General features: G+C 41.9%; 1 protein-coding gene across 1 annotated transcript; it reads right to left on the bottom strand.

The window, feature by feature from the left end:
* On the bottom strand, positions 1-26,804 carry LOC143664869 (immunity-related GTPase family M protein 1-like). Its single transcript, XM_077138277.1, has 2 exons — positions 26,122-26,804; positions 1-1,560 (listed from the first exon to the last, which is right to left on the bottom strand). The coding sequence occupies exons 1-2, from the start codon at positions 26,176-26,178 to the stop codon at positions 334-336; spliced, it is 1,284 nt and encodes a 427-aa protein (XP_076994392.1). The 5' UTR covers positions 26,179-26,804; the 3' UTR covers positions 1-333.

Below are 26,804 nucleotides of genomic sequence, written 5' to 3'. Positions count from 1 at the left end.
GAAAGAATGAATGAAGGACTTTAATGAAGAGAAATGATGTTAATTTTAGGGCATTAGGGGAAAAGAAAGAGACAGCTCAGGACATACATGACATTCTTGACTGATGGGAAATGTCTAGGTTATGATCCAAGTTACTATATTTAATGATTTCAATAAATAATTGCACACTATGATTGATGGTAGAAGGATGAGCAATTTTCATAATTGCTTTCAAGGAATCTATAAGCTTCAGAAATAAACAGCAAATGTTAAATATCTCTCATTTCCAATGGAGAAAAGCATGCACTACTGAGAAGAGAATACTGACAAATGAGCCCACTGGACTTTTCCAAATCAGCGTTCATCTGGGCTGAAGAAGAATTGACAGACCTTTCTCAGGATGGACTTGGTGTCCTTAGCAACTATCGCAAGGAAGTGTTTTTGTTTCATCCGTATGAAGTAATGGTGTACAAGGTTACCTAAAAAGGGGATCCAGCAAAGAAAGTTAAGGAATGGTTTAACAACTGTGCAATTCATCAAAGTCAGATTCCAGTTACCATTGTTGACAGCTTGCAGATCCTGGGACTTCATGTTGACCTTGTAGTCCGTATAGGCCTCCCCTGTTGTCTGTGCTACCAGCTGGAGAGACTCATCATCCACACCAAAGTGCCGATGGTAGGCTTTCAGACACTCCTCCAGATCATCTGCATTGCTGATGCCAAGGGCATCCTGGAAAGACTGGGTGCCTATTTTGTCCTTCAGAAAGGTCACTTTGTCATTAATGCTCTCCTCACAGGAATGGAACAGGTTCTGTAGGGGACCATCACATCTGATGTGGGAGAGATCCTTTCTCAATGTCTCCCTAAGCTTTGGGAAGTCATGCAATAAAGGGTCTAGGTTGGAGACCAAGAATATGGGGGGTTCATGCACTCGCTCCTTCTGGAGATTTTCCAGGATATTTCTTCGGATACTCTGATGGATCTGACCTTCCCTGAAGGCACTCATGCTGAGATCCCTGTCCAGCTTGGTCCAGACAACATAGAACTTTTTTCCCATGTCCTTGATGGCCTTGACGAGTCTCACATGGTTCATGCTGAACTGTTCAGAAGCGATGATGATGAACAGGTCATACTTGTTGAACTGCATTTCCAGGAGGTAGTCATCCAGGCTTTGGCTGTTATCCCCTGTGCCGGGCAGGTCCCACAACACCACATATGGAAAATGGGATGATGAGTAGGACACACGAGTGAGGGTGGTTCTCACCACTCCAGTGGGAGCTGAGTCCTCATCTTCCTGCCCGATGCCACGCAGCACATTTATGAAGGAGGACATGCCATTTCCGGAGTCCCCCGTCACAGCAATGTTCACAGGTGTGCAGGATGCTTCCCTCAGTGTCTCTTTGACCACAGAGACCATTTCTGGCAACTTCCCGTCTGCCCAGCCCTTCTCAGTGCTTCTGGACTCTGTTGCAACTGGAAGGCTCCAACCTGAATGATGTGGCACAGCAATGGTGAATGATGCAGATGATGGACTGTGAGGGGAGAGTGGGGACTCTGCCATGCCTGTGAGTAGTGGGGTGACCTGCAGAGTAGAAAAGCAGAGAGTTAGGATGGCCAAGCACACAGGGAGGCATGGGAGGAATCTCTTAGCATAAGTCCAGGGTTTTTGATACAAGCTGGCAGCAAAGATAAGAACAAAGTAAGCTGAAGAGTGTTTTGGTGATATGCACAACACTGCTGGGTGTAGGGAGGGTGCTTGAGGACTGCTCTGCACCTACCAAGCCATCAGTCAGCCTCCTAACCTGGGCGGTGAATGTGGGGAGACTGCAACAGTGGGTCAGGCCAATATATCACCCAGGAAGTGTGAGCACCCACCCCTAATCTTACCTGACTGGATGAGCAGAATGCCCATTTGAAATGCTGTGCAGGGGGTGCTTGTGGGGGCTTTCCATACCAAGTGGTTCTTTGCTTAGCACCTAAGAGCCCTCACTGTGTTTTTCTTGCCCAGTCACAAATGACTTCATTATTTTTATTAACACTGCAAAAAAATCTTTTTTTTAAGATTTCTTCATATATTTTCATGAGAAGTTCAGATTGTTTTCATCAGTTATTGCCATATCTTATAAATGCATGACTGTCATCTCCTTCCACGTGTAAAGAGCTTTAATTTCAATTTAGCAACCATTCCAAAGAATTTTATACTGATAAAGCTCTTCTCAAAGGTCAGGGTCTCTTGTTGGCAGATTGACCCTAAGGAGGTCCCCTGTTGGTTGACTGACTCTTCACCATGTGGGGCAGGATGGGAAAGGAGAACTGTTTGGGATTCACCTGTGGATTCTACTTCAGGTTGCAGAGTGTCTGAGGGGCTTTCACAATCACACAAATTATGGGTAGGTGCAGATCTTTTAAGAACCTCCTACTGTCTTCCCTGCATATGAGCAGCACTTTTTAAAATTTTACATTCAAGGCCGCACCTTTGGCTGAGTAGCAGTTGCCCTGTGATCCTCCTACAGCCTACTCTGCCCTCTAAGCGGCTACTGCCCAGACCAAACTGCCTCTTCTGTGAAGTTCAGGAGACACCATGCCCACATCCAGCTACCCAGGTTTATGCCCCAGAAGACCAAACCTCCCATCCATGGGAGAAGATTCACAGACACCACAGGACCTGTGGAGCAGCTCCTTGTCCCCCAGACCCTCTGAAACACATCCCACTCTCCCTTCCAGCTTCCAGATTCCTCAGACAGCTGCTTCTCCAATGAGGGAAAGAACCTCAGAACACCCAAACTGGCTGACCTGCTTGGCCACATGCACCAGGACAAATTCCTGAGGACTCAGTTTTCTGCTCTTTGCAGAGAGGAGAGTCATGGCACCCACCTCACAGGACTCTTGGGAGGCTTTCATGGTATGGCCCGTGTGACTCTCTCTGCAGGGTTCCCAGCAATCTCTCGATGAATATTCTCTGGTCTTGGTAGGACCTCTGAGGAAGACTTTCCTCTTGCTCTTCCTCTACTGTCTGACCTCTTTCCACAGTGAATTAGGCTCCTGTGTCTGTAAGTCTGTCTGTGCAGGGTCCTCAGCATGTAATATCTCATTCAATCCTCCCTGAAACCTAATGGATAAGTAATATTTTTATTACTGGTTCATGATGAAAACAGAGACTTAAAGATAATAATTTAGGTCTGAATTATACAGCTGATGAGTGAGGAATACAATTTGATCCCATTAGAGTGGTTCTGTGCTTCGGTCTACTTGGAAGAGCCAGACAGTCTGCTTAGTACAGATTCCCCAGCTCCACGTGCTGGTTTTTGCAGGGTTCTGAAGCAAAAAGCTCAGTATAGCTTGGGAAAACCTTGCCCCATTGTTGTCACTATCTGATATGCCCCACTATCTGAATGTCTCTTTTCTTAATTTTGGGAAAGAATAGAATCCACTTCCTCTTTACTCTTATTCTCCCTGCCATGTTAAGCAAAAAAAGAAGAAGAAAATATCATTGATTTGCGTTTGGAAGAGAAATAACAGAAAGTGTTCCCACTTTCCAGAACTTTTCTAGGGAATTCATGCACACTATCAGATGGAAAAGCCAAATAAAATGATCAGAATAAGGATGCCAGAGTAGAGAAGATAATGGAAACCCGCCATCACTGGTCCCATCTGCACGGAGACTGTCAGCCTCTGCAGCTGTGCCCACAGTAAGCCTTCAGTGTCCTCCACCTGGGGTCCCTGTGAAAGGACGTGTTGCCACGGGACAGTAAGAACAGTATCTCGACTTCCTGGAAGATGGCGGCTTAGTAAGACGCGCGGATCTTAGTTTCTTCCCCAGGACAGCTACTAGGGGAGTAGAAACAATACAGAAAGCGCCCAAAGCCACAACAGAGATAAAAAAGACAGCGTACCCCATCCTGGAATGGCTGGCTGGCTGAGAGAAGCAGCTCGGGTGAGAACGCCGAGGCGCGCGGGCCTCACCAGGCGGGGCAGGAAGCGGCCGGAGTTACTCCCTTCCCCCTTTCTGGGCTTGCTGGGAGAATTGGAGAGGCGGACCCCTGAAACCAAGGTGGCTGGCGCCCACACCAAGCGCAGCCCCCCGGACCAACTGAGAGAATTGGATCGGAAAGCCCCAGGCCACGGAGAACGGTGATGGGTGGGGGTGGCCCCTTCCAAACCCATGACTTCTGGGGAACGTGCACTCTCTCGGGCGGGCCGCTGCCGCTGGCGCCCTCCCGCCACGCTGGTCGCCCAGGGCCGACTAGGAAATTCGGACGGGCTCTTTCCTGGGCTGCGGCGACCAGCAACCCTCCCTGCGTTCGGACCCCGGGCCGGCTCAAGCCGCTTCGGCTAGCGAACCCCCCGGACGGTGAGAGTTTTCCAAAGTTTAAGGTCCCACAGCACCTTTTACTGGTGGGACCCGCAGACAAACGTGTGCCACGAGCGCCACCTACTGGGCAGGATAAGAAAAACAGAACCCAGAGATTTCACAGAAAAATCTTCCAAACTTTTGGATCCAATACCCAGGGAAATCTGTCTAAATGCGCAGACGCCAACAGAAGACAACGGATCACGCTCAAATAATTGAAAATATGGCCCAGTCAAAGGAACAAACCAATAGTTCAAATGAGATACAGGAGTTGAGACAACTAATGCTAAATATACGAACAGAAATGGAAAACCTCTTCAAAAATGAAATCGATAAATTGAGGGAGGACATGAAGAAGACATGGGCTGAACATAAAGAAGAAATAGAAAAACTGAAAAAACAAATCACAGAACTTATGGAAGTGAAGGACAAAGTAGAAAAGATAGAAAAAACAATGGATACCTACAATGATAGATTCAAAGAGACAGAAGACAGAATTAGTGATTTGGAGGATGGAACATCTGAATTCCAAAAACAAACAGAAACTATCGGGAAAAGAATGGAAAAATTTGAACAGGGTATCAGGGAACTCAAGGACAATATGAACCGCACAAATATACGTGTTGTGGGTGTCCCAGAAGGAGAAGAGAAGGGAAAAGGAGGAGAAAAACTAATGGAAGAAATTATCACTGAAAATTTCCCAACTCTTATGAAAGACCTAAAATTACAGATCCAAGAAGTGCAGCGCACCCCAAAGAGATTAGACACAAATAGGCGTTCTCCAAGACACTTACTAGTTAGAATGTCAGAGGTCAAAAGAAAGAGAGGATCTTGAAAGCAGCAAGAGAAAAACAATCCATCACATACAAGGGAAACCCAATAAGACTATGTGTAGATTTCTCAGCAGAAACCATGGAGGCTAGAAGACAGTGGGATGATATATTTAAATTACTAAAAGAGAAAAACTGCCAACCAGGACTCCTATATCCAGAAAAATTGTCCTTCAAAAATGAGGGAGAAATTAAAACATTCTGAAACAAAAAGTCACTGAGAGAATTTGTGACCAAGAGACCAGCTCTGCAAGAAATACTAAAGGGAGCACTAGAGTCAGAACCGAAAAGACAGAAGACAGAGGTATGGAGAAGAGTGTAGAAAGAAGGAAAGTCAGATATGATATATATAATACAAAAGGCAAAATGGAGAGGAAAATATTATCCAAACAGTAATAACACTAAATGTTAATGGACTGAATTTCCCAATCAAAAGACATAGATTGGCAGAATGGATTAAAAAACAGGATCCTTCTGTATGCTGTCTACAGGAAACACATCTTAGACCCAAAGATAAACATAGGTTGAAAGTGAAAGGTTGGGAAAAGATATTTCATGCAAATAACAACCAGAAAATAGCAGGAGTGGCTATACTAATATCCAACAAGTTAGACTTCAAATGTAAAACAGTTAAAAGAGACAAAGAAGGACACTATGTACTATTAAAAGGAACAATTAAGCAAGAAGACATAACAATCATAAATATTTACGCACCGAACCAGAATGCCCCAAAATACGTGAGGAATACACTGCAAACACTGAAAAGGGAAATAGACTGATATACCATAATAGTTGGAGACTTCAATTCACCACTCTCATCAATGGACAGAACATCTAGACAGAGGATCAATAAAGAAATAGAGAATCTGAATATTACTATAAAGGAGCTAGACTTAACAGACATTTATAGGACATTACATCCCACAACAGCAGGATACACCTTTTTCTCAAGTGCTCATGGATCATTCTCAAAGATAGACCATATGCTGGGTCACAAAGCAAGTCTTAAAAAATTTAAAAAGATTGAAATCATACACAACACTTTCTCAGATCATAAAGAAATGAAGTTGGAAATCAATAATAGGCAGAATGCCAGAAAATTCACAAATACCTGGAGGCTCAACAACACACTCTTAAACAACGAGTGGGTCAAAGAAGAAATTGCAAGAGAAATTAGTAAATACCTCGAGGCAAATGAAAATGAAAACACAACATATCAAAACTTATGGGACGCAGCAAAGGCAGTGCTAAGAGGGAAATTTATTGCCCTAAATGCCTATATCAGAAAAGAAGAAAAGGCAAAAATGCAGGAATTAACTGTTCAATTGGAAGAACTGGAGAAAGAACAGCAAACTATTCCCAAAGCAAGCAAAAGGAAAGAAATAACAAAGATCAGAGCAGAAATAAATGAAATTGAAAATATGAAAACAGTAGAGAAAATCAATAAGACCAGAAGTTGGTTCTATGAGAAAATCAATAAGATTGATGGGCCCCTATCAAGATTGACAAAAAGAAGAAGAGAGATGATGCAAATAAATAAGATCAGAAATGGAAGAGGAGACATAACTACTGACCTCACAGAAATAAACGAGGTAATAACAGGATACTATGAACAACTTTACACTAATAAATACAACAATTTAGATGAAATGGACGGGTTCCTGGAAAGACATGAACAACCAACTTTGACTCAAGAAGACATAGATGACCTCAACAAACCAATCACAAGTAAAGAAATTGAATTAGTCATTCAAAAGCTTCCTAAAAAGAAAAGTCCAGGACCAGATGGCTTCACATGAGAATTCTACCAAACGTTCCAGAAAGAATTAGTACCAATTCTCCTCAAACTCTTCAAAAAAATCGAAGTGAAGGGAAAACTGCCTAATTCATTCTATGAAGCCAACATCACCCTCATACCAAAACCAGGCAAAGATATTACAAAAAAAGAAAACTACAGACCAATCTCTCTAATGAACATAGATGCAAAAATCCTCAACAAAATTCTAGCAAATCGTATCCAACAACACATTAAAAGAATTATACATCATGACCAAGTAGGATTCATCCCAGGTATGCAAGGATGGTTCAACATAAGAAAATCAATTAATGTAATACACCATATCAACAAATCAAAGCAGAAAAATCACATGATCATCTCAATTGATGCAGAGAAGGCATTTGACAAGATTCAACATCCTTTCCTGTTGAAAACACTTCAAAAGATAGGAATACAAGGGAACTTCCTTAAAATGATAGAGGGAATATATGAAAAACCCACAGCTAATATCATCCTCAATGGGGAAAAATTGAAAACTTTCCCCCTAAGATCAGGAACAAGACAAGGATGTCCACTATCACCACTATTATTCAACATTGTGTTGGAGGTTCTAGCCAGAGCAATTAGACAAGAAAAAGAAATACAAGGCATCAAAATTGGAAAGGAAGAAGTAAAACTATCACTGTTTGCAGACGATATGATACTATACGTCGAAAACCCGGAAAAATCCACAACAAAACTACTAGAGCTAATAAATGAGTACAGCAAAGTAGCAGGTTACAAGATCAACATTCAAAAATCTGTAGCATTTCTATACACTAGTAATGAACAAACTGAGGGGGAAATCAAGAAACGAATCCCATTTACAATTGCAACTAAAAGAATAAAATACCTAGGAATAAATTTAACTAAAGAGACAAAAAACCTATATAAATAAAACTACAAAAAACTGCTAAAAGAAATCACAGAAGACCTAAATAGATGGAAGGGCATACCGTGTTCATGGATTGGAAGACTAAATATAGTTAAGATGTCAATCCTACCTAAATTGATTTACAGATTCAATGCAATACCAATCAAAATCCCAAGAACTTATTTTTCAGAAATAGAAAAACCAATAAGCAAATTTATCTGGAAGGGCAGGGTGCCCCGAATTGCTAAAAGCATCTTGAGGAAAAAAAACGAAGCTGGAGGTCTCGCGCTGCCTGACTTTAAGGCATATTATGAAGCCACAGTGGTCAAAACAGCATGGTATTGGCATAAAGATAGATATATCGACCAATGGAATCGAATAGAATGCTCAGATATAGACCCTCTCATCTATGGACATTTGATCTTTGATAAGGCAGTCAAGCCAACTCACCTGGGACAGAGCAGTCTCTTCAATAAATGGTGCCTAGAGAACTGGATATCCATATGCAAAAGAATGAAAGAAGACCCATCTCTCACACCCTATACAAAAGTTAACTCAAAATGGATCAAAGATCTAAACATTAGGTCTAAGACCATAAAACAGATAGAGGAAAATGTTGGGAGATATCTTATGGATCTTACAACTGGAGGCGGTTTTATGGACCTTAAACCTAAAGCAAGAGCACTGAAGAAGGAAATAAATAAATGGGAACTCCTCAAAATTAAACACTTTTGTGCATCAAAGAACTTCATCAAGAAAGTAGAAAGACAGCCTTCACAATGGGAGACAATATTTGGAAATGATATATCAGATAAAGGTCTAGTATCCAGAATTTATAAAGAGATTGTTCACCTCAACAACAAAAAGACAGCCAACCCAATTACAAAATGGGAAAAAGACTTAAACAGACACCTATCAGAAGAGGAAATACAAATGGCCAAAAGGCACATGAAGAGATGCTCAATGTCCCTGGCCATTAGAGAAATGCAAATCAAAACCACAATGAGATATCATCTCACACCCACCAGAATGGCCATTATCAACAAAACAGAAAATGACAAGTGCTGGAGAGGATGCGGAGAAAGAGGCACACTTATCCACTGTTGGTGGGAATGTCAAATGTTGCAACCACTGTGGAAGGCAGTTTGGCAGTTCCTCAAAAAGCTGAATATAGAATTGCCATACGACCCAGCAATACCATTGCTGGGAATATACTCAAAGGACTTAAGGGCAAAGACACAAACGGACATTTGCACACCAATGTTTATAGCAGCGTTATTTACAATTGCAAAGAGATGGAAACAGCCAAAATGTCCATCAACAGACGAGTGGCTAAACAAACTGTGGTATACACATACGATGGAATATTATGCAGCTTTAAGACAGGATAAACTTATGAAGCATGTAATAACATGGATGGACCTAGAGAACATTATGCTGAGTGAGTCTAGCCAAAAACTAAAGGACAAATACTGTATGGTCCCACTGATGTGAACAGACATTCGAGAATAAATTTGGAATATGTCCTTGATAACAGAGTCCAGCAGGAGGTAGAAACAGGGTAAGATAATGGCCAATTGCAGTTGAAGGAATACAGACAGTGTAACAGGACTAGATACAAAAACTCAAAAATGGACAGCACAATAATACCTAATTGTAAAGTAATCATGTTAAAACACTGAATGAAGCTGCATCTGAGCTATAGGTTTTTGTTTATTTTGTTTTGTTTTGTTTTGTTTTGATTTTACTATTATTACTTTTATTTTTTTCTCTATATTAACATTCTATATCTTTTTCAGTTATGTTGCTAGTTCTTCTAAACCAATGCATATGTACTAAGAAATGATGATCATGCATCTATGTGATGATGTTAAGAATTACTGATTGCATATGTAGAATGGTATGATCTCTAAATGTTGGGTTAATTTCTTTTTTTCCGTTAATTAAAAAAAAAAAGAAGAAAAAAAAAGAGACGGTATAATTGGAGCTGAAGGGATACAGACTGTACAACGGGACTGGATATAAAAACTCAGAAATGGACAGCACAATACTACCCAATTGTAATGCAATTATGTTAAAACACTGAATGAAGCTTCATGTGAGGTATAGGTTTTTTGTTATTTTTTTGTTTTTTGTTTTTTTTGTTTGTTTGTTTTTCTTTCTATTATTGTTTTAATTCTTATTCTGTTGTCTTTTTATTTCTTTTTCTAAATCGATGCAAATGTACTAAGAAATGATGAATATGCAACTATGTGATGTTATTAAGAATTACTGATTGTACATGTAGATTGGAATGATTTCTAATTGTTTGTTAATTCTTTTTTTAATTAATAAAAAATATATATATAAAAAAAAGTCAGTTGGTGTAATGAAAATGCTCTAAAATTGATCAAGGTGATGAACACAAAACTATGTGATGATACTATGAGCTATTGATTGTATACTTCGGATGGATGGCATGTTTTAAATGATATGTGAATTTAGCTCAATAAAATTGCGTTTAAAAAAAAAAAAAAGAACAGTATCTCCTTTTTTGTTTGTTTGTGTCTTTTTTTTACTATTATTATTAATTTTATTTTTTTCTCTATATTAACATTCTATATCTTTTTCTGTTGTTTTGCTAGTTCTTTTCCTAAATTGATGCAAATGTACTAAGAAATGATGATCATGCATCTATGTGATGATGTTAAGAATTACTGATTGCAAATATAGAATGGAAAAAAAAAAAAAGAACAGTATCTCCACCAGAAGGCAGCTGCATGCTGCCTGGACTGCATGGGGCTAGCAGGGAGGTAGGCGGTGCATGAAGTGCAATGCTGGTTGGATGGGAGGAGAAGGATCCCTGGGCTGCCTCCAAGCTGGGGAACTCTCCAGAATGGGCAGTGACCAGTTGGAAGAGAGCTCTGTGGTGCCAGGATAAGCATCTGGCCTCTAATTCCAACCTTGTTTTTGCCTCTTATCTGTTAGCTTCCATTCTGAGTATGCAGCACTGGTGAGTATGTGTGTTTTGCTCAGAACGACAAGAAGGGGTGGTCAGGGGGAACTGAAGGAATTGTGAAATGTTGGAAATCTTGTGAATCTTTCTTAATGTCTGAAGGTAATTCCTCCCTTTTCCTGATACTTCCCGACGTTTCTCTGTCTTATCTTGAGCATTCACAACCAGCAGTATGTTCACTGGTAATGGAGGCCCAGCAGTCATGGAGGTCCCCCGGGGGCCTCAGCAGCTCTCTTGTGCTGGGCAGACCATCTGCTGTGTGAATGCCAGGGAGGCGCTTCTGACCCCCACAGCCTGTGTACTCTGCTTCCATCAGTCATTGTCCCTTATCTGCAACTGCAAACAGGTTAATTTTGTCATCACAGGTTCCCATGCCAACAGGAAGGAAGATCAGCTGCCAGCAGTTCTAGTCCATTCTCCCTGATTCATCTACATCTGTCCACAGCCCACCACAGGCTGTCATATCAACTTGAGCTTTTCTCTGTTAGGTCATCTGAAAAACGAATACAGTCTACTGAGCTGTGCAAATCTCACAAGGCCTCCCTGTCTTCTACTCTACAAATATGTAGATAATATTCTCACCCTTCATAATTTTCAGTAAATACTTCATGACCTTGAAGAGACCAGGGAGGCAGCAGCAACCTGTTCATTTCCCTGTTTATGGTCTTTCTGTGCTTAAAACTTACCCACTCCTCAGGCCAGAGGACACAAGAACATGTTCATACTGAAATTTCAGCAACACATATGAAGTAAGCATCCTTCTTTGGAAAGTGTGAAATTATGCTGTGAAAATGACCCTATCTTGAGGAAGGAGGGAAGATGGCTTTTCAAAGTGTCTGCTCCCCTCCAAGGCCATGACTTAAGTATTGGTCATTATTTCCAATCAGGTTGTTCCTGAATCCCCATGCAACCTGGATTCAGAGAGTGACTCAAGGAAGATTTTCTGCCTCTAGTGTGGTCTGGCAGGCCTGCTTTACACATTCGGTGTGCACTTGCACTCTCATACTCATTCTGACATGTATTTAAACACCCACTTGCTCACTTAGTAACACTGCGCACATGCACAGTTAATCACACTGAGATATATCCCCTTATGCACACACAATCATGCATGCCTGAAGTACACCCATTCATACACACATGCTAACACATGTTCGCACACATACGCTGACACAGGCATGCACAAGTGGACACATGTTCACACACTCATTGTCACATTTGATGTGCACAGGCACTCTCATTCCCCCACAGTGTGAAGTCACACATGCATGTAGGAATTACACACGTGAACACACCCACTTGCACACTTTCATTATGCACACATTCTCCAAAAATCATAGAAATATATGCAAACATCAGAATTAAAAGTATCAGGAAATAATTTACCTTCTCTCCAGTCCACTTTTTGATACCTTCTATTCCCTTCTAGCCTTTCTGTTCTGTGCTATTCTAATCTATTCTATTCTACCCACTTAAAAAGAAATGCAAGTCATAAGGTACTAAATAGATTTCTTGACCTAAGACAGACATGCAGAATGAATGGCATCAAGCCCTGTTGGACTCCCCAGCCAGTGTCCTGCATAGCTCCTGCCATGCTCCAGTGCCCCAGCCCGAGCTTTAATCAGAGGGACTCAGGGGCCCCCAGCACACTGCCTGTTCCACTGTGGGACTGGGTGGGTTTGGAGCAGAAAAATAAACTGGGTGCTGTCTTGGATCCCTGCAGAATGTCAGAGGGGGCCCTGCTCTGATTTCATAGTTGAACTAAATAATCCAGATGTGCAAGATCATTAGAAGTTATTAGCCAAGCTGCAACTTAGAATCCCTCTCACTTACCAGCTCCTATAAGCGAAGGTTCACCCGAATCCGATGACAGGGGCACTCCTGGGGCGTCACCCCCTCCTGGGGAACAGTTCTCTAGTCCTCCCAGGCAGAGGTAGCTCCCTCTGGGACCTTCCAAACTCCAATCCAGGCCCTGCTTGTTCAGGAAGGACAAGCGGAAGCTGTGGGGGTTGGGGTTGGAGTAAGAAGAGCAGAGAGGGGTAGGGAGGGAAGAGCTGTTGGAAAAGGCCCTTCAGATGATATAGGACTTTCTTCTACAGTCTGGTCCTTCTCACTGCTGTGTTCTTTATAGATCTCAACCCTTCTCCCCGCCCCACCCCTGCAGGGGAGGGCTTAAACGGGTGCTGGTTTCTGTGTCTGTTCCCGGAAATCAGTCTAGTTCCCCTACAGCTGCAGCATGGGGTTTCACTTTCTCCTGCCTCGGGTCGGGTTGCAGGAGCAGAAGGGCACTGCAGCCCCTGCTCTGCCCTCAGCGTGAAGCCCCGGGAGCTCGTGCTCCTGCAGAGAGGCAGACTGAGTGCCAACCCCTGCGCTCTGGGTAACTCTGGTAACTCTGTCCTTGGACCTGTCCCAGCCGGCCGCCTCCTGCCCAGTCCATGTCCTCACTCAGCTCCAAGCCGTCCTCAGAGGAAGGCAGACTCTTAGAGGAATCGTGCCCTGAGGTTTTCTGGCCCCTGCTCAGCTCCGGGGTTGACTTGCTCCCAGCCCAGTGAGCTTGGAGCAGACAAGGCACCCTGCAGCAGAGAGCTCCTCTGCCCAGCCCCACCTCTGCCCCTCCACCCTTCTGCCCCTATGGCCTTCAACCCTGTTGTGAAGACCCTGCTCCCTCCAAGAACCTGCCTAACAGTCTCCTTCTCCAGATGACTCTCCCTTTCACAGGTGGCTAACAGTACCCGGTCACTCTTTCCTCATCTATATAAACCCTAGTCATCATCCTGGGCAGACTTCAGGCTATTTGGGGATTATTAAATGGACAAAAAGCTGCACGTGTTCAGACCCTACTAAGGGTCCAGGGGACCCCATGAGTCAAGGCCTATCAACAGGGAAGCCGCAGTGAGGAGCAGATGCCTGAGTGGGGACCCAGAGCCCCTCACCCTGAGAGGCTGGTGGGGCAGGCCTCAGGGGTCCTTGTGCCCACTTCGATTGGGTGCAGGGTGCGCCCAGTGCAATTGTCCACATTTGTAAGAGCAGTGAGCACAGCTGTGATGGAGTCTGTGAGGGCAGACCCAGGAGAGCTTCAGGGACTGGAGAGACACCACTTCAAGTTCCAGCTCCTGCCTCCTATGTAGGAGGTCGGGGCCATAGGACTGCATGAATGCAGCTAATCTATAGGATTTAATGTGTCTCTATAAGGGGTTCGAGCCTTAGTATCAAATACTATACTAATGCAAAGCTGAAATTTAGTTTTCCCTCTATTAAATTATCAACATAATTTTTGATTATGCATCTGTTCTTATTAAGAGGTTGTAAAGATTTATTTGATGTTTTGAATTTGAATAATCTATATATAAGGCTAAGACTATGTTTTCTAAGAATAAATTCTGATGCCTTTGTTAACTTGATCATGTCCTTAATTGTTTGAAAATAGTTTTTTTTTAACCATCATGATACCTCTTATATTTGGTTTTTTTTTCTCGGTATGGAAAGGCTCCGGAGATTGAACCCCAGTCTCTGGCATGGCAGGTGAGAATTCTGCCACTGAGCCACATCTCACCACACACATTTGCTTTTAAGATATCTTATTGTTACTTTGATAAGAGGCCAAGTATTGTTTCACAGTGATCTGGGATCCTATTTAAGCAACTGTTCAAACTCCCTGAAAACTTTAGATATTTTGCGTATTCAAATCAAATGCTAAATAATACGTCTTGTTTAAAACCATCTTTGGTGTTTTCCAAATGGCTTCTGTGGAGTCACTAAGAATCTTCTCTTTAACTTTGTAAAATAAGAGGTGCTAAAACATTCATTTGATATGTAATAAACTGCACAGGAAACATTGTCAAATTAAAAAGCATTTTCTCATCTTCTATTGGTTGAATCTACATAAATACAATCTGATTAACATATTCCAAAAATTATGTAAGGTTTCTAAAATTTGTCAATGTCCACACTGTTCATAAGATATCTTAATACTGATCTGCTTCATATTAAACAACAGTGCAATGTTATCAATATAATTTAATTTATTATTAAAAAGGTTAAATGGCACAAAAACAGACAAATTTCATTCTTAATGGTATGCTTTTATAATTCAATGACTCTTTCACTTTTATAAAATCTTGTTACAGCCATTCTTAGTCTTTTGTGTCTTAAATCTTTTATAATCCACAAATTTTTGGTTATATTCTGATGTTTTCCTGAAAACGTTTGCAATTAACTACAAGACAGAAAGCTTCATCTTTAAAAAAAATGGCTCTACCTCAAAGACCTATGGAAAGGACTATACCAAAAACTCTAGGACACCAGCTTCGAATGACATTACTTAAAAAACTTAAAAAAGAAATCGAAGGACAGTCTGAGGAGTTTCAGAGATTGAGTAGAAAACTATTGGATTCATGAAATCCATCATGAATGGATTTATAAAAAAAGAACATAAATATTTTTTAGATATTGATATTTTAATGTTTTATTTATTTATTTATTTAATCTCTATGGCAGCTTTTATTTTTAAACCTTTTTCATGTTAAATTTTTATTGTAATTTTATTGAGATGTCGACTCACACCATAAAACCATCTGCAGTATACAATCACTGACTCACAGTGTCATCACATGCTTGTGCATACATCCCCATGATCAATTTTAGAACATTTTCATTACTCCAGAACAGAAAGAAAAAGAAAAAAGAAACCCAAGTCCCCCCATATCTGAATGGCCTTTTGTGGTGACACAGCAGGCAGAAGACTCTGCAGCCTGCATTTCAGTGGTGTCCAGGAAGCCCCTGGGTGCATGTGACCCTCCCAGGATGTGCCCCTCCTGGGGTGGCTTATACTTGCCCATGACTGGGGCCCTCCCAGGGGGAAGCTGGTCTATACTTCCCCTACCCTGGGGTCAGTGACCCACCTCCCCAAATTCACAAGATATGTGATGAAAATCCTGAGTTTACACTCCCACGTCTGAATCAAATTCCTAATACTTGTGAAACACTCATCCCATCCCATAAGGGGAAACTTGGAAGCTTTTGCATTTCCTCTGTGATTTTTTTCCTTTCTTAGTAGAGTATCTGCCATTCCCCAGAATATAGAGATCAGTTCAATCTTAATCAATGACAGCTTAGTTTTCCAAACTTACTTCCAGTTTCCACTGCAGGTTATGGACAGTGTATCAGTCTGCATGAGCCAAAGGGCATCATTCACACTGGCGGGTGGAATTTGAGCTGTGTGTTGGACCTGCAGCTCTTACTCTGTCTTGTAGAGACTCTCTGTCAACAGTCTCAGCAGGTGTGTCACTGAAGTCTCATCCATCCCTCCCATTGTGTGACTCCTGAGTATAGATCACAGCAAGCTGTGTGCTGCCACCTGGCCTGGGCACAGTGCCTTGCCGTCCAGTGCCGGGAATCCCTGGGGACCAGTGTGGCCTCCTACCCAAGGACCAATAACCTGGCCAAGGAGAACCCCAATTATTAACAGTGAGAGCTGCACACATACCTCTGGCTAATTTGCCCCTGTTCCCCCAAATCTCCAATGCAATTTTCTCTAGGCAGGTGGTCTTCCCTTCTTGTCACTTTTCAACAGAGGCCTCTGCTGTGGGGCCCACAAGTCCAGGGCACAAAAGAAAAGGGGGCTTCTTATCCCAAGCATCTCTTTCTAGTTCCTGTTCCAGTTATTCTGACTCTGTTATTTCCACTGAGAAAACCAAAGTGTTTGCACACATGCCCTGGACAAGGTGCCGGCAAACCCGGCTCCCTTGTTGGAAGCACAGAGCCCCCAGGGTCACCCAGATGGAACAGGGCTTTCCCAATCTCAGATTTCCTCCTCAGCCATAAGGTTTATGGTACCCCATTGTTTGATTGTTTTCCCCTTGTCAATGGGCTGCATCTGGGGCAGGTGAGTGAGGCATGTGTCTCCAATTCCTGGGAGTGGCTCATAACTATAAGTGATACAAGGACTCTCCCATTTTATCTCTTGTCTGTTTAATCCTCCTTTGGAATTCTGGTATCCCTTCTGCACTACAGGTGGTCATACCTAAATTAAGCAGAGAATGAACCCTGCTAAGGCACAGATCTGAGAACAAGATGAGCAAGCTGGAGCTGCAGAGGGAATGCCGTTATTATTACAAAAAGAAATAGGGGTCCTCCCTCCCCTTCCGCCTCCCCCTCAGCCCCTTCCCCACCCAGCGGGCCATTCCCAGCCTTCTCCCGTGTTACGATTCAGCTCACTGACAATTTAAAGGCTTTAAATATTGCAAAACTGGAACTCAGAAATGAACTCTTTGCTCTAAGGCATGCTTGTGCTTTTAAGTCCTTGCAGTGCCCTCTTTGTATCAAAAATAAGTTACAGGGACTTCCGGAGAAGATGGCGGCTTAGTAACATGCGCGGGTCTTAGTTCCTCCTCCAGAACAGCTACTAAAGAAATAGAAATGGTACAGAACAGCTCCCGGAACCACGACAGAGACCAAAAAGACAGCATACCCCATTCTGGAATGGCTGAACCGGCAGGGAGAATCCGCTGCCGTGAGATACCCGAGGGGGGTGCGCTTCCCCGGGCCGGGGCGGCTGGCGGCCAGAGTCCCTCCCTCCCTCCTTCCCGGGCCGGCTGGGAGAATTGGACAGGTGGTCCCCTCAAGCGGCGGCGGCCGGCGCCCCCCCCACGCGCGACCTCCCGGGCCAGCTGGGAGAATTGGATAGGAGGTCACCCAAGCCGCGGAGACCGGCGACCGGGGTCCCTTCCACATACGTGGCTTCTCAGTCCGGCTGGGAACGTTGGATCTGCACTCCCCCAAGCCGCGGCGGCCGGCGCCCCACGCCGCGCTTGGCTTCCCATGCCGGCTGGGAGATTTGGACCGGCACTCCCCCAAGCCGTGGAGGCCGGCATCCCCCACGCACGGACTCCCAGGATAGCTGGGAGATTTGAATCGGAACTCCCCCAAGCCACGTCGGCTGGCGACCCTTCCCCACAGCGAGAGTTTTCCAAAGTTAAAGAAGCCACAGCATCTTTTACTGGTGGGACCTGCAGACAGACGAGCGCCACGAGCACCACCTACTGGGCAGGATAAGAAAAACAGAGCCCAGAGATTTCACAGGAAAATCTTTCAACCTGCTGGGTCCCACACCCAGGGAAATCTGATTAAATGCCCAGACGCCAGCAGAAGATAATGGATCATGCTCGGAAAATTGAAGATATGGCCCAGTCAAAGGAACAAACCAATAGTTAAAATGAGATACAGGAGCTGAAACAACTAATGCTGAATATACAAACAGAAATGGAACTCCTCTTCAAAAACCAAATCAATAAATTGAGGGAGGACATGAAGAAGACATGGGCTGAACAAAAAGAAGAAATAGAAAGTCTGAAAAAACAAATCAAAGAACTTATGGGATTGAAGGACAAAGTAGAAAAGATGGAAAAAATGGATACCTACAATGGTAGATTTAAAGAGACAGAAGATAGAATTAGTGAACTGGAGGATGGAACATCTGAATTACAAACAGAAACAGAAACTATAGGGAAAAGAATGGAAAAATTTAAGCAGGGGATCACGGAACTGAATGACAATATGAAGCGCACAAATATACATGTTGTGGGTGTCCCAGAAGGAGAGGAGAAGGGAAAAGGAGGAGAAAAACTAATGGAAGAAATTATCACTGAAAATTTCCCAACTCTTATGAAAGACCTAAAATTACAGATCCAAGAAGTGCAGCGCACCCCAAAGAGAATAGACCCAAATAGGCGTTCTCCAAGACACTTACTAGTTAGAATGTCAGAGGTCAAAGAGAAAGAGAGGATCTTGAACGCAGCAAGAGAAAAACAATCCATCACATACAAGGCAAACCCAATAAGACTATGTGTAGATTTCTCAGCAGAAACCATGGAAGCTAGAAGACAGTGGGATGATATATTTAAATTACTAAAAGAGAAAAACTGCCAACCAAGAATTCTATATCCAGCAAAATTGTCCTTCAAAAATGAGGGAGAAATTAAAACATTTTCAGACAAAAAGTCACTGAGGAAATTTGTGACCAAGAGACCAGCTCTGCAAGAAATACTAAAGGGAGCACTAGAGTCAGATACAAAAAGACAGAAGAGAGAGGTATGGAGAAGAGTGTAGAAAGAAGGAAAATCAGATATGATATATATAATACAAAAGGCAAAACGGTAGAGGAAAATATTATCCAAAAAGTAATAACACTAAATGTTAATGGACTGAATTCCCTAATCAAAAGGCATAGACTGGCAGAATGGATTAAAAAACAGGATCCTTCTATATGCTGTCTACAGGAAACACATCTTAGACCCAAAGATAAACATAGGTTGAAAGTGAAAGGTTGGAAAAAGATATTTCATGCAAATAACAACCAGATAGAGCAGAAGTAGCTATACTAATATCCAACAAATTAGACTTCAAATGTAAAACAGTTAAAAGAGACAAAGAAGGACACTATCTACTAATAAAAGGAGCAATTAAACAAGAAGACATAACAATCATAAATATTTATGCACTGAACCAGAATGCCCCAAAATACGTGAGGAATACACTGCAAACACTGAAAAGGGAAATAGGCACATATACCATAATAGTTGGAGACTTCAATTCACCACTCTCATCAATGGACAGAACATCTAGACAGAGGATCAATAAATAAATAGAGAATTTGAATATTACAATAAATGAGCTAGACTTAACAGACATTTATAGGACATTACATCCCACAACAGCAGGATACACCTTTTTCTCAAGTGCTCATGGATCATTCTCAAAGATAGACCATATGCTGGGTCACAAAGCAAGTCTTAACAAATTTTAAAAGATTGAAATCATACACACCACTTTCTCGGATCATAAAGGAATGAAGTTGGAAATCAATAATAGGCGGAGTGCCAGAAAATGCATGGAGGCTTAACAACACACTCTTAAACAACGAGTGGGTCAAAGAAGAAATTGCAAGAGAAATTAGTAAATACTTAGAGGCGAATGAAAATGAAAACACAACATATCAAAACTTATGGGATGCAGCAAAGGCAGTGCTAAGAGGGAGATTTATAGCCCTAAATGTCTTTATCAAAAAAGAAGAAAAGGCACAAATGCAGAAATTAACTGTCCACTTGGAAGAACTGGAGAAAGCAAGCAAACTAATCCCAAAGCAAGCAAAAGGAAAGAAATAACAAAGATTAGAGCAGAAATAAATGAAATTGAAAACATGAAAACAGTAGACAAAATCAATAAGACCAGAAGTTGGTTCTATGAGAAAATCAATAAGATTGATGGGCCCTTAGCAAGATTGACAAAAAGAAGAAGAGAGAGGATGCAAATAAATAAGATCAGAAATGGAAGAGGAGACATAACCACTGACGTCACAGAAATAAAGGAGGTAATAACAGGATACTATGAACAACTTTACGCTAATAAATACAACAACTTAGATGAAATGGACGGGTTCCTGGAAAGACATGAACAACCAACTTTGACTCAAGAAGAAATAGATGACCTCAACAAACCAATCACAAGTAAAGAAATTGAATCAGTCATTCAAAAGCTTCCTGAAAAGAAAAGTCCAGGACCAGACAGCTTCACATGTGAATTCTACCAAACATTCCAGAAAGAATTAGTACAAACTCTCCTCAAACTCTTCAAAAAAATCGAATTGGACGGAAAGCTACCTAATTCATTCTATGAAGCCAACATCACCCTCATACCAAAACCAGGCAAAAATATTACAAAAAAAGAAAACTACAGACCAATCTCTCTAATGAACATAGATGCAAAAATCCTCAACAAAATTCTAGCAAACCGAATCCAACAACACATTAAAAGAATTATACATCATGACCAAGTAGGATTCATCCCAGGTATGCAAGGATGGTTCAACATAAGAAAATCAATTAATATAATACACCATATCAACAAATCAAAGCAGAAAAATCACATGATCATCTCAATTGATGCAGAGAAGGCATTTGACAAGATTCAACATCCTTTCCTGTTGAAAACACTTCAAAAGATAGGAATACAAGGGAACTTCCTTAAAATGATAGAGGGAATATATGAAAAACCCACAGCTAATATCATCCTCAATGGGGAAAAATTGAAAACTTTCCCCCTAAGATCAGGAACAAGACAAGGATGTCCACTATCACCACTATTATTCAACATTGTGTTGGAGGTTCTAGCCAGAGCAATTAGACAAGAAAAAGAAATACAAGGCATCAAAATTGGAAAGGAAGAAGTAAAACTATCACTGTTTGCAGACGATATAATACTATACGTCGAAAACCCGGAAAAATCCACAACAAAACTACTAGAGCTAATAAATGAGTACGGCAAAGTAGCAGGTTACAAGATCAACATTCAAAAATCTGTAGCATTTCTATACACTAGTAATGAACAAACTGAGGGGGAAATCAAGAAACGAATCCCATTTACAATTGCAACTAAAAGAATAAAATACCTAGGAATAAATTTAACAAAAGAGACAAAAAACCTATATAAAGAAAACTACAAAAAACTGCTAAAAGAAATCACAGAAGACCTAAATAGATGGAAGGGCATACCGTGTTCATGGATTGGAAGACTAAATATAGTTAAGATGTCAATCCTACCTAAATTGATTTACAGATTCAATGCAATACCAATCAAAATCCCAACAACTTATTTTTCAGAAATAGAAAAACCAATAAGCAAATTTATCTGGAAGGGCAGGGTGCCCCAAATTGCTAAAAGCATCTTGAGGAAAAAAAACGAAGCTGGAGGTCTCGTGCTGCCTGACTTTAAGGCATATTATGAAGCCACAGTGGTCAAAACAGCATGGTATTGGCATAAAGATAGATATATCGACCAATGGAATCGAATAGAATGCTCAGATATAGACCCTCTCATCTATGGACATTTGATCTTTGATAAGGCAGTCAAGCCAACTCACCTGGGACAGAGCAGTCTCTTCAATAAATGGTGCCTAGAGAACTGGATATCCATATGCAAAAGAATGAAAGAAGACCCATCTCTCACACCCTACACAAAAGTTAACTCAAAATGGATCAAAGATCTAAACATTAGGTCTAAGACCATAAAACAGATAGAGGAAAATGTTGGGAGATATCTTATGGATCTTACAACTGGAGGCGGTTTTATGGACCTTAAACCTAAAGCAAGAGCACTGAAGAAGGAAATAAATAAATGGGAACTCCTCAAAATTAAACACTTTTGTGCATCAAAGAACTTCATCAAGAAAGTAGAAAGACAGCCTTCACAATGGGAGACAATATTTGGAAATGATATATCAGATAAAGGTCTAGTATCCAGAATTTATAAAGAGATTGTTCACCTCAACAACAAAAAGACAGCCAACCCAATTACAAAATGGGAAAAAGACTTAAACAGACACCTATCAGAAGAGGAAATACAAATGGCCAAAAGGCACATGAAGAGATGCTCAATGTCCCTGGCCATTAGAGAAATGCAAATCAAAACCACAATGAGATAACATCTCACACCCACCAGAATGGCCATTATCAACAAAACAGAAAATGACAAGTGCTGGAGAGGATGCGGAGAAAGAGGCACACTTATCCACTGTTGGTGGGAATGTCAAATGGTGCAACCACTGTGGAAGGCAGTTTGGCGGTTCCTCAAAAAGCTGAATATAGAATTGCCATACGACCCAGCAATACCATTGCTGGGAATATACTCAAAGGACTTAAGGGCAAAGACACAAACGGACATTTGCACACCAATGTTTATAGCAGCGTTATTTACAATTGCAAAGAGATGGAAACAGGCAAAATGTCCATCAACAGACGAGTGGCTAAACAAACTGTGGTATACACATACGATGGAATACTATGCAGCTTTAAGACAGGATAAACTTATGAAGCATGTAATAACATGGATGGACCTAGAGAACATTATGCTGAGTGAGTCTAGCCAAAAACTAAAGGACAAATACTGTATGGTCCCACTGATGTGAACAGACATTCGAGAATAAATTTGGAATATGTCCTTGATAACAGAGTCCAGCAGGAGGTAGAAACAGGGTAAGATAATGGCCAATTGGAGTTGAAGGGATACAGACGGTGTAACAGGACTAGATACAAAAACTCAAAAATGGACAGCACAATAATACCTAATTGTAAAGTAATCATGTTAAAACACTGAATGAAGCTGCATCTGAGCTATAGGTTTTTGTTTTGTTTTGTTTTGTTTTGTTTTGATTTTACTATTATTACTTTTATTTTTTTTCCTATATTAACATTCTATATCTTTTTCGGTTATGTTGCTAGTTCTTCTAAACCAATGCATATGTACTAAGAAATGATGATCATGCATCTATGTGATGATGTTAAGAATTACTGATTGCATATGTAGAATGGTATGATCTCTAAATGTTGGGTTAATTTCTTTTTTTCCGTTAATTAAAAAAAAAAAGAAGAAAAAAAAAAGAGAAGGTATAATTGGAGCTGAAGGGATACAGACTGTACAACGGGACTGGATATAAAAACTCAGAAATGGACAGCACAATACTGCCCAATTGTAATGCAATTATGTTAAAACACTGAATGAAGCTTCATGTGAGGTATAGGTTTTTTGTTATTTTTTTGTTTGTTTGTTTTTCTTTCTATTATTGTTTTAATTCTTATTCTGTTGTCTTTTTATTTCTTTTTCTAAATCGATGCAAATGTACTAAGAAATGATGAATATGCAACTATGTGATGTTATTAAGAATTACTGATTGTACATGTAGATTGGAATGATTTCTAATTGTTTTGTTAATTCTTTTTTTAATTAATAAAATATATATATATAAAAAAAAAGTCAGTTGGTGTAATGAAAATGCTCTAAAATTGATCAAGGTGATGAACACAAAACTATGTGATGATACTATGGGCTATTGATTGTATACTTCGGATGGATGGTATGTTTTAAATGATATGTGAATTTAGCTCAATAAAATTGCGTTTAAAAAAAAAAAAGAACAGTATCTCCTTGTTTGTTTGTTTGTGTCTTTTTTTTTACTATTATTATTATTTTTATTTTTTTCTCTATATTAACATTCTATATCTTTTTCTGTTGTTTTGCTAGTTCTTTTCCTAAATTGATGTAAATGTACTAAGAAATGATGATCATGCATCTATGTGATGATGTTAAGAATTACTGATTGCAAATATAGAATGGAAAAAAAAAAAAAAAAGAACAGCATCTCCACCAGAAGGCAGCTGCATGCTGCCTGGACTGCATGGGGCTAGCAGGGAGGTAGGCGGTGCATGAAGTGCAATGCTGGTTGGATGGGAGGAGAAGGATCCCTGGGCTGCCTCCAAGCTGGGGAACTCTCCAGAATGGGCAGTGACCAGTTGGAAGAGAGCTCTGTGGTGCCAGGATAAGCATCTGGCCTCTAATTCCAACCTTGTTTTTGCCTCTTATCTGTTAGCTTCCATTCTGAGTATGCAGCACTGGTGAGTATGCGTGTTTTGCTCAGAACGACAAGAAGGGGTGGTCAGGGGGAACTGAAGGAATTGTGAAATGTTGGAAATCTTGTTAATCTTTCTTAATGTCTGAAGGTAATTCCTCCCTTTTCCTGATACTTCCCGACGTTTCTCTGTCTTATCTTGAGCATTCACAACCAGCAGTATGTTCACTGGTAATGGAGGCCCAGCAGTCATGGAGGTCCCCCGGGGGCCTCAGCAGCTCTCTTGTGCTGGGCAGACCATCTGCTGTGTGAATGCCAGGGAGGCGCTTCTGACCCCCACAGCCTGTGTACCCTGCTTCCATCAGTCATTGTCCCTTATCTGCAACTGCAAACAGGTTAATTTTGTCATCACAGGTTCCCATGCCAACAGGAAGGAAGATCAGCTGCCAGCAGTTCTAGTCCATTCTCCCTGATTCATCTACATCTGTCCACAGCCCACCACAGGCTGTCATATCAACTTGAGCTTTTCTCTGTTAGGTCATCTGAAAAACGAATACAGTCTACTGAGCTGTGCAAATCTCACAAGGCCTCCCTGTCTTCTACTCTACAAATATGTAGATAATATTCTCACCCTTCATAATTTTCAGTAAATACTTCATGACCTTGAAGAGACCAGGGAGGCAGCAGCAACCTGTTCATTTCCCTGTTTATGGTCTTTCTGTGCTTAAAACTTACCCACTCCTCAGGCCAGAGGACACAAGAACATGTTCATACTGAAATTTCAGCAACACATATGAAGTAAGCATCCTTCTTTGGAAAGTGTGAAATTATGCTGTGAAAATGACCCTATCTTGAGGAAGGAGGGAAGATGGCTTTTCAAAGTGTCTGCTCCCCTCCAAGGCCATGACTTAAGTATTGGTCATTATTTCCAATCAGGTTGTTCCTGAATCCCCATGCAACCTGGATTCAGAGAGTGACTCAAGGAAGATTTTCTGCCTCTAGTGTGGTCTGGCAGGCCTGCTTTACACATTCGGTGTGCACTTGCACTCTCATACTCATTCTGACATGTATTTAAACACCCACTTGCTCACTTAGGAACACTGCACACATGCACAGTTAATCACACTGAGATATATCCCCTTATGCACACACAATCATGCATGCCTGAAGTACACCCATTCATACACACATGCTAACACATGTTCGCACACATACGCTGACACAGGCATGCACAAGTGGACACATGTTCACACACTCATTGTCACATTTGATGTGCACAGGCACTCTCATTCCCCCACAGTGTGAAGTCACACATGCATGTAGGAATTACACACGTGAACACACCCACTTGCACACTTTCATTATGCACACATTCTCCAAAAATCATAGAAATATATGCAAACATCAGAATTAAAAGTATCAGGAAATAATTTACCTTCTCTCCAGTCCACTTTTTGATACCTTCTATTCCCTTCTAGCCTTTCTGTTCTGTGCTATTCTAATCTATTCTATTCTACCCACTTAAAAAGAAATGCAAGTCATAAGGTACTAAATAGATTTCTTGACCTAAGACAGACATGCAGAATGAATGGCATCAAGCCCTGTTGGACTCCCCAGCCAGTGTCCTGCATAGCTCCTGCCATGCTCCAGTGCCCCAGCCTGAGCTTTAATCAGAGGGACTCAGGGGCCCCCAGCACACTGCCTGTTCCACTGTGGGGCTGGGTGGGTTTGGAGCAGAAAAATAAACTGGGTGCTGTCTTGGATCCCTGCAGAATGTCAGAGGGGGCCCTGCTCTGATTTCATAGTTGAACTAAATAATCCAGATGTGCAAGATCATTAGAAGTTATTAGCCAAGCTGCACCTAGAATCCCTCTCACTTACCAGCTCCTGTAAGCGGAGGTTCACCCGAATCCGATGACAGGGGCACTCCTGGGGCATCACCCCCTCCTGGGGAACAGTTCTCTAGTCCTCCCAGGCAGAGGTAGCTCCCTCTGGGACCTTCCAAACTCCAATCCAGGCCCTGCTTGTTCAGGAAGGACAAGCGGAAGCTGTGGGGGTTGGGGTTGGAGTAAGAAGAGCAGAGAGAGGTAGGGAGGGAAGAGCTGTTGGAAAAGGCCCTTCAGATGATATAGGACTTTCTTCTACAGTCTGGTCCTTCTCACTGCTGTGTTCTTTATAGATCTCAACCCTTCTCCCCGCCCCACCCCTGCAGGGGAGGGCTTAAACGGGTGCTGGTTTCTGTGTCTGTTCCCGGAAATCAGTCTAGTTCCCCTACAGCTGCAGCATGGGGTTTCACTTTCTCCTGCCTCGGGTCGGGTTGCAGGAGCAGGAGGGCACTGCAGCCCCTGCTCTGCCCTCAGTGTGAAGCCCTGGGAGCTCCTGATCCTGCAGAGAGGCAGACTGAGTGCCAACCCCTGCGCTCTGGGTAACTCTGTCCTTGGACCTGTCCCAGCCGGCCGCCTCCTGCCCAGTCCATGTCCTCACTCAGCTCCAAGCCACCCTCAGAGGAAGGCAGACTCGTAGAGGAATCGTGCCCTGAGGTTTTCTGGCCCCTGCTCAGCTCC

This window comes from Tamandua tetradactyla, chromosome 20 (genome assembly GCF_023851605.1).
Source record: "Tamandua tetradactyla isolate mTamTet1 chromosome 20, mTamTet1.pri, whole genome shotgun sequence".
Taxonomy (NCBI): Eukaryota; Metazoa; Chordata; class Mammalia; order Pilosa; family Myrmecophagidae; genus Tamandua; species Tamandua tetradactyla.
This window is presented reverse-complemented; position numbering and strand designations above follow the sequence as displayed.

Excerpts from the sequence above, each read along its gene's own strand:
- LOC143664869 (XM_077138277.1), bottom strand. The coding sequence starts at position 26,178 with ATGCCCCAGGAGTGCCCCTGTCATCGGATTCGGGTGAACCTCCGCTTA. Across the intron at positions 1,561-26,121 it reads ACCTCCGCTTACAGGAGCTG|GTCACCCCACTACTCACAGG; the intron begins GTAAGTGAGAGG and ends TCTACTCTGCAG.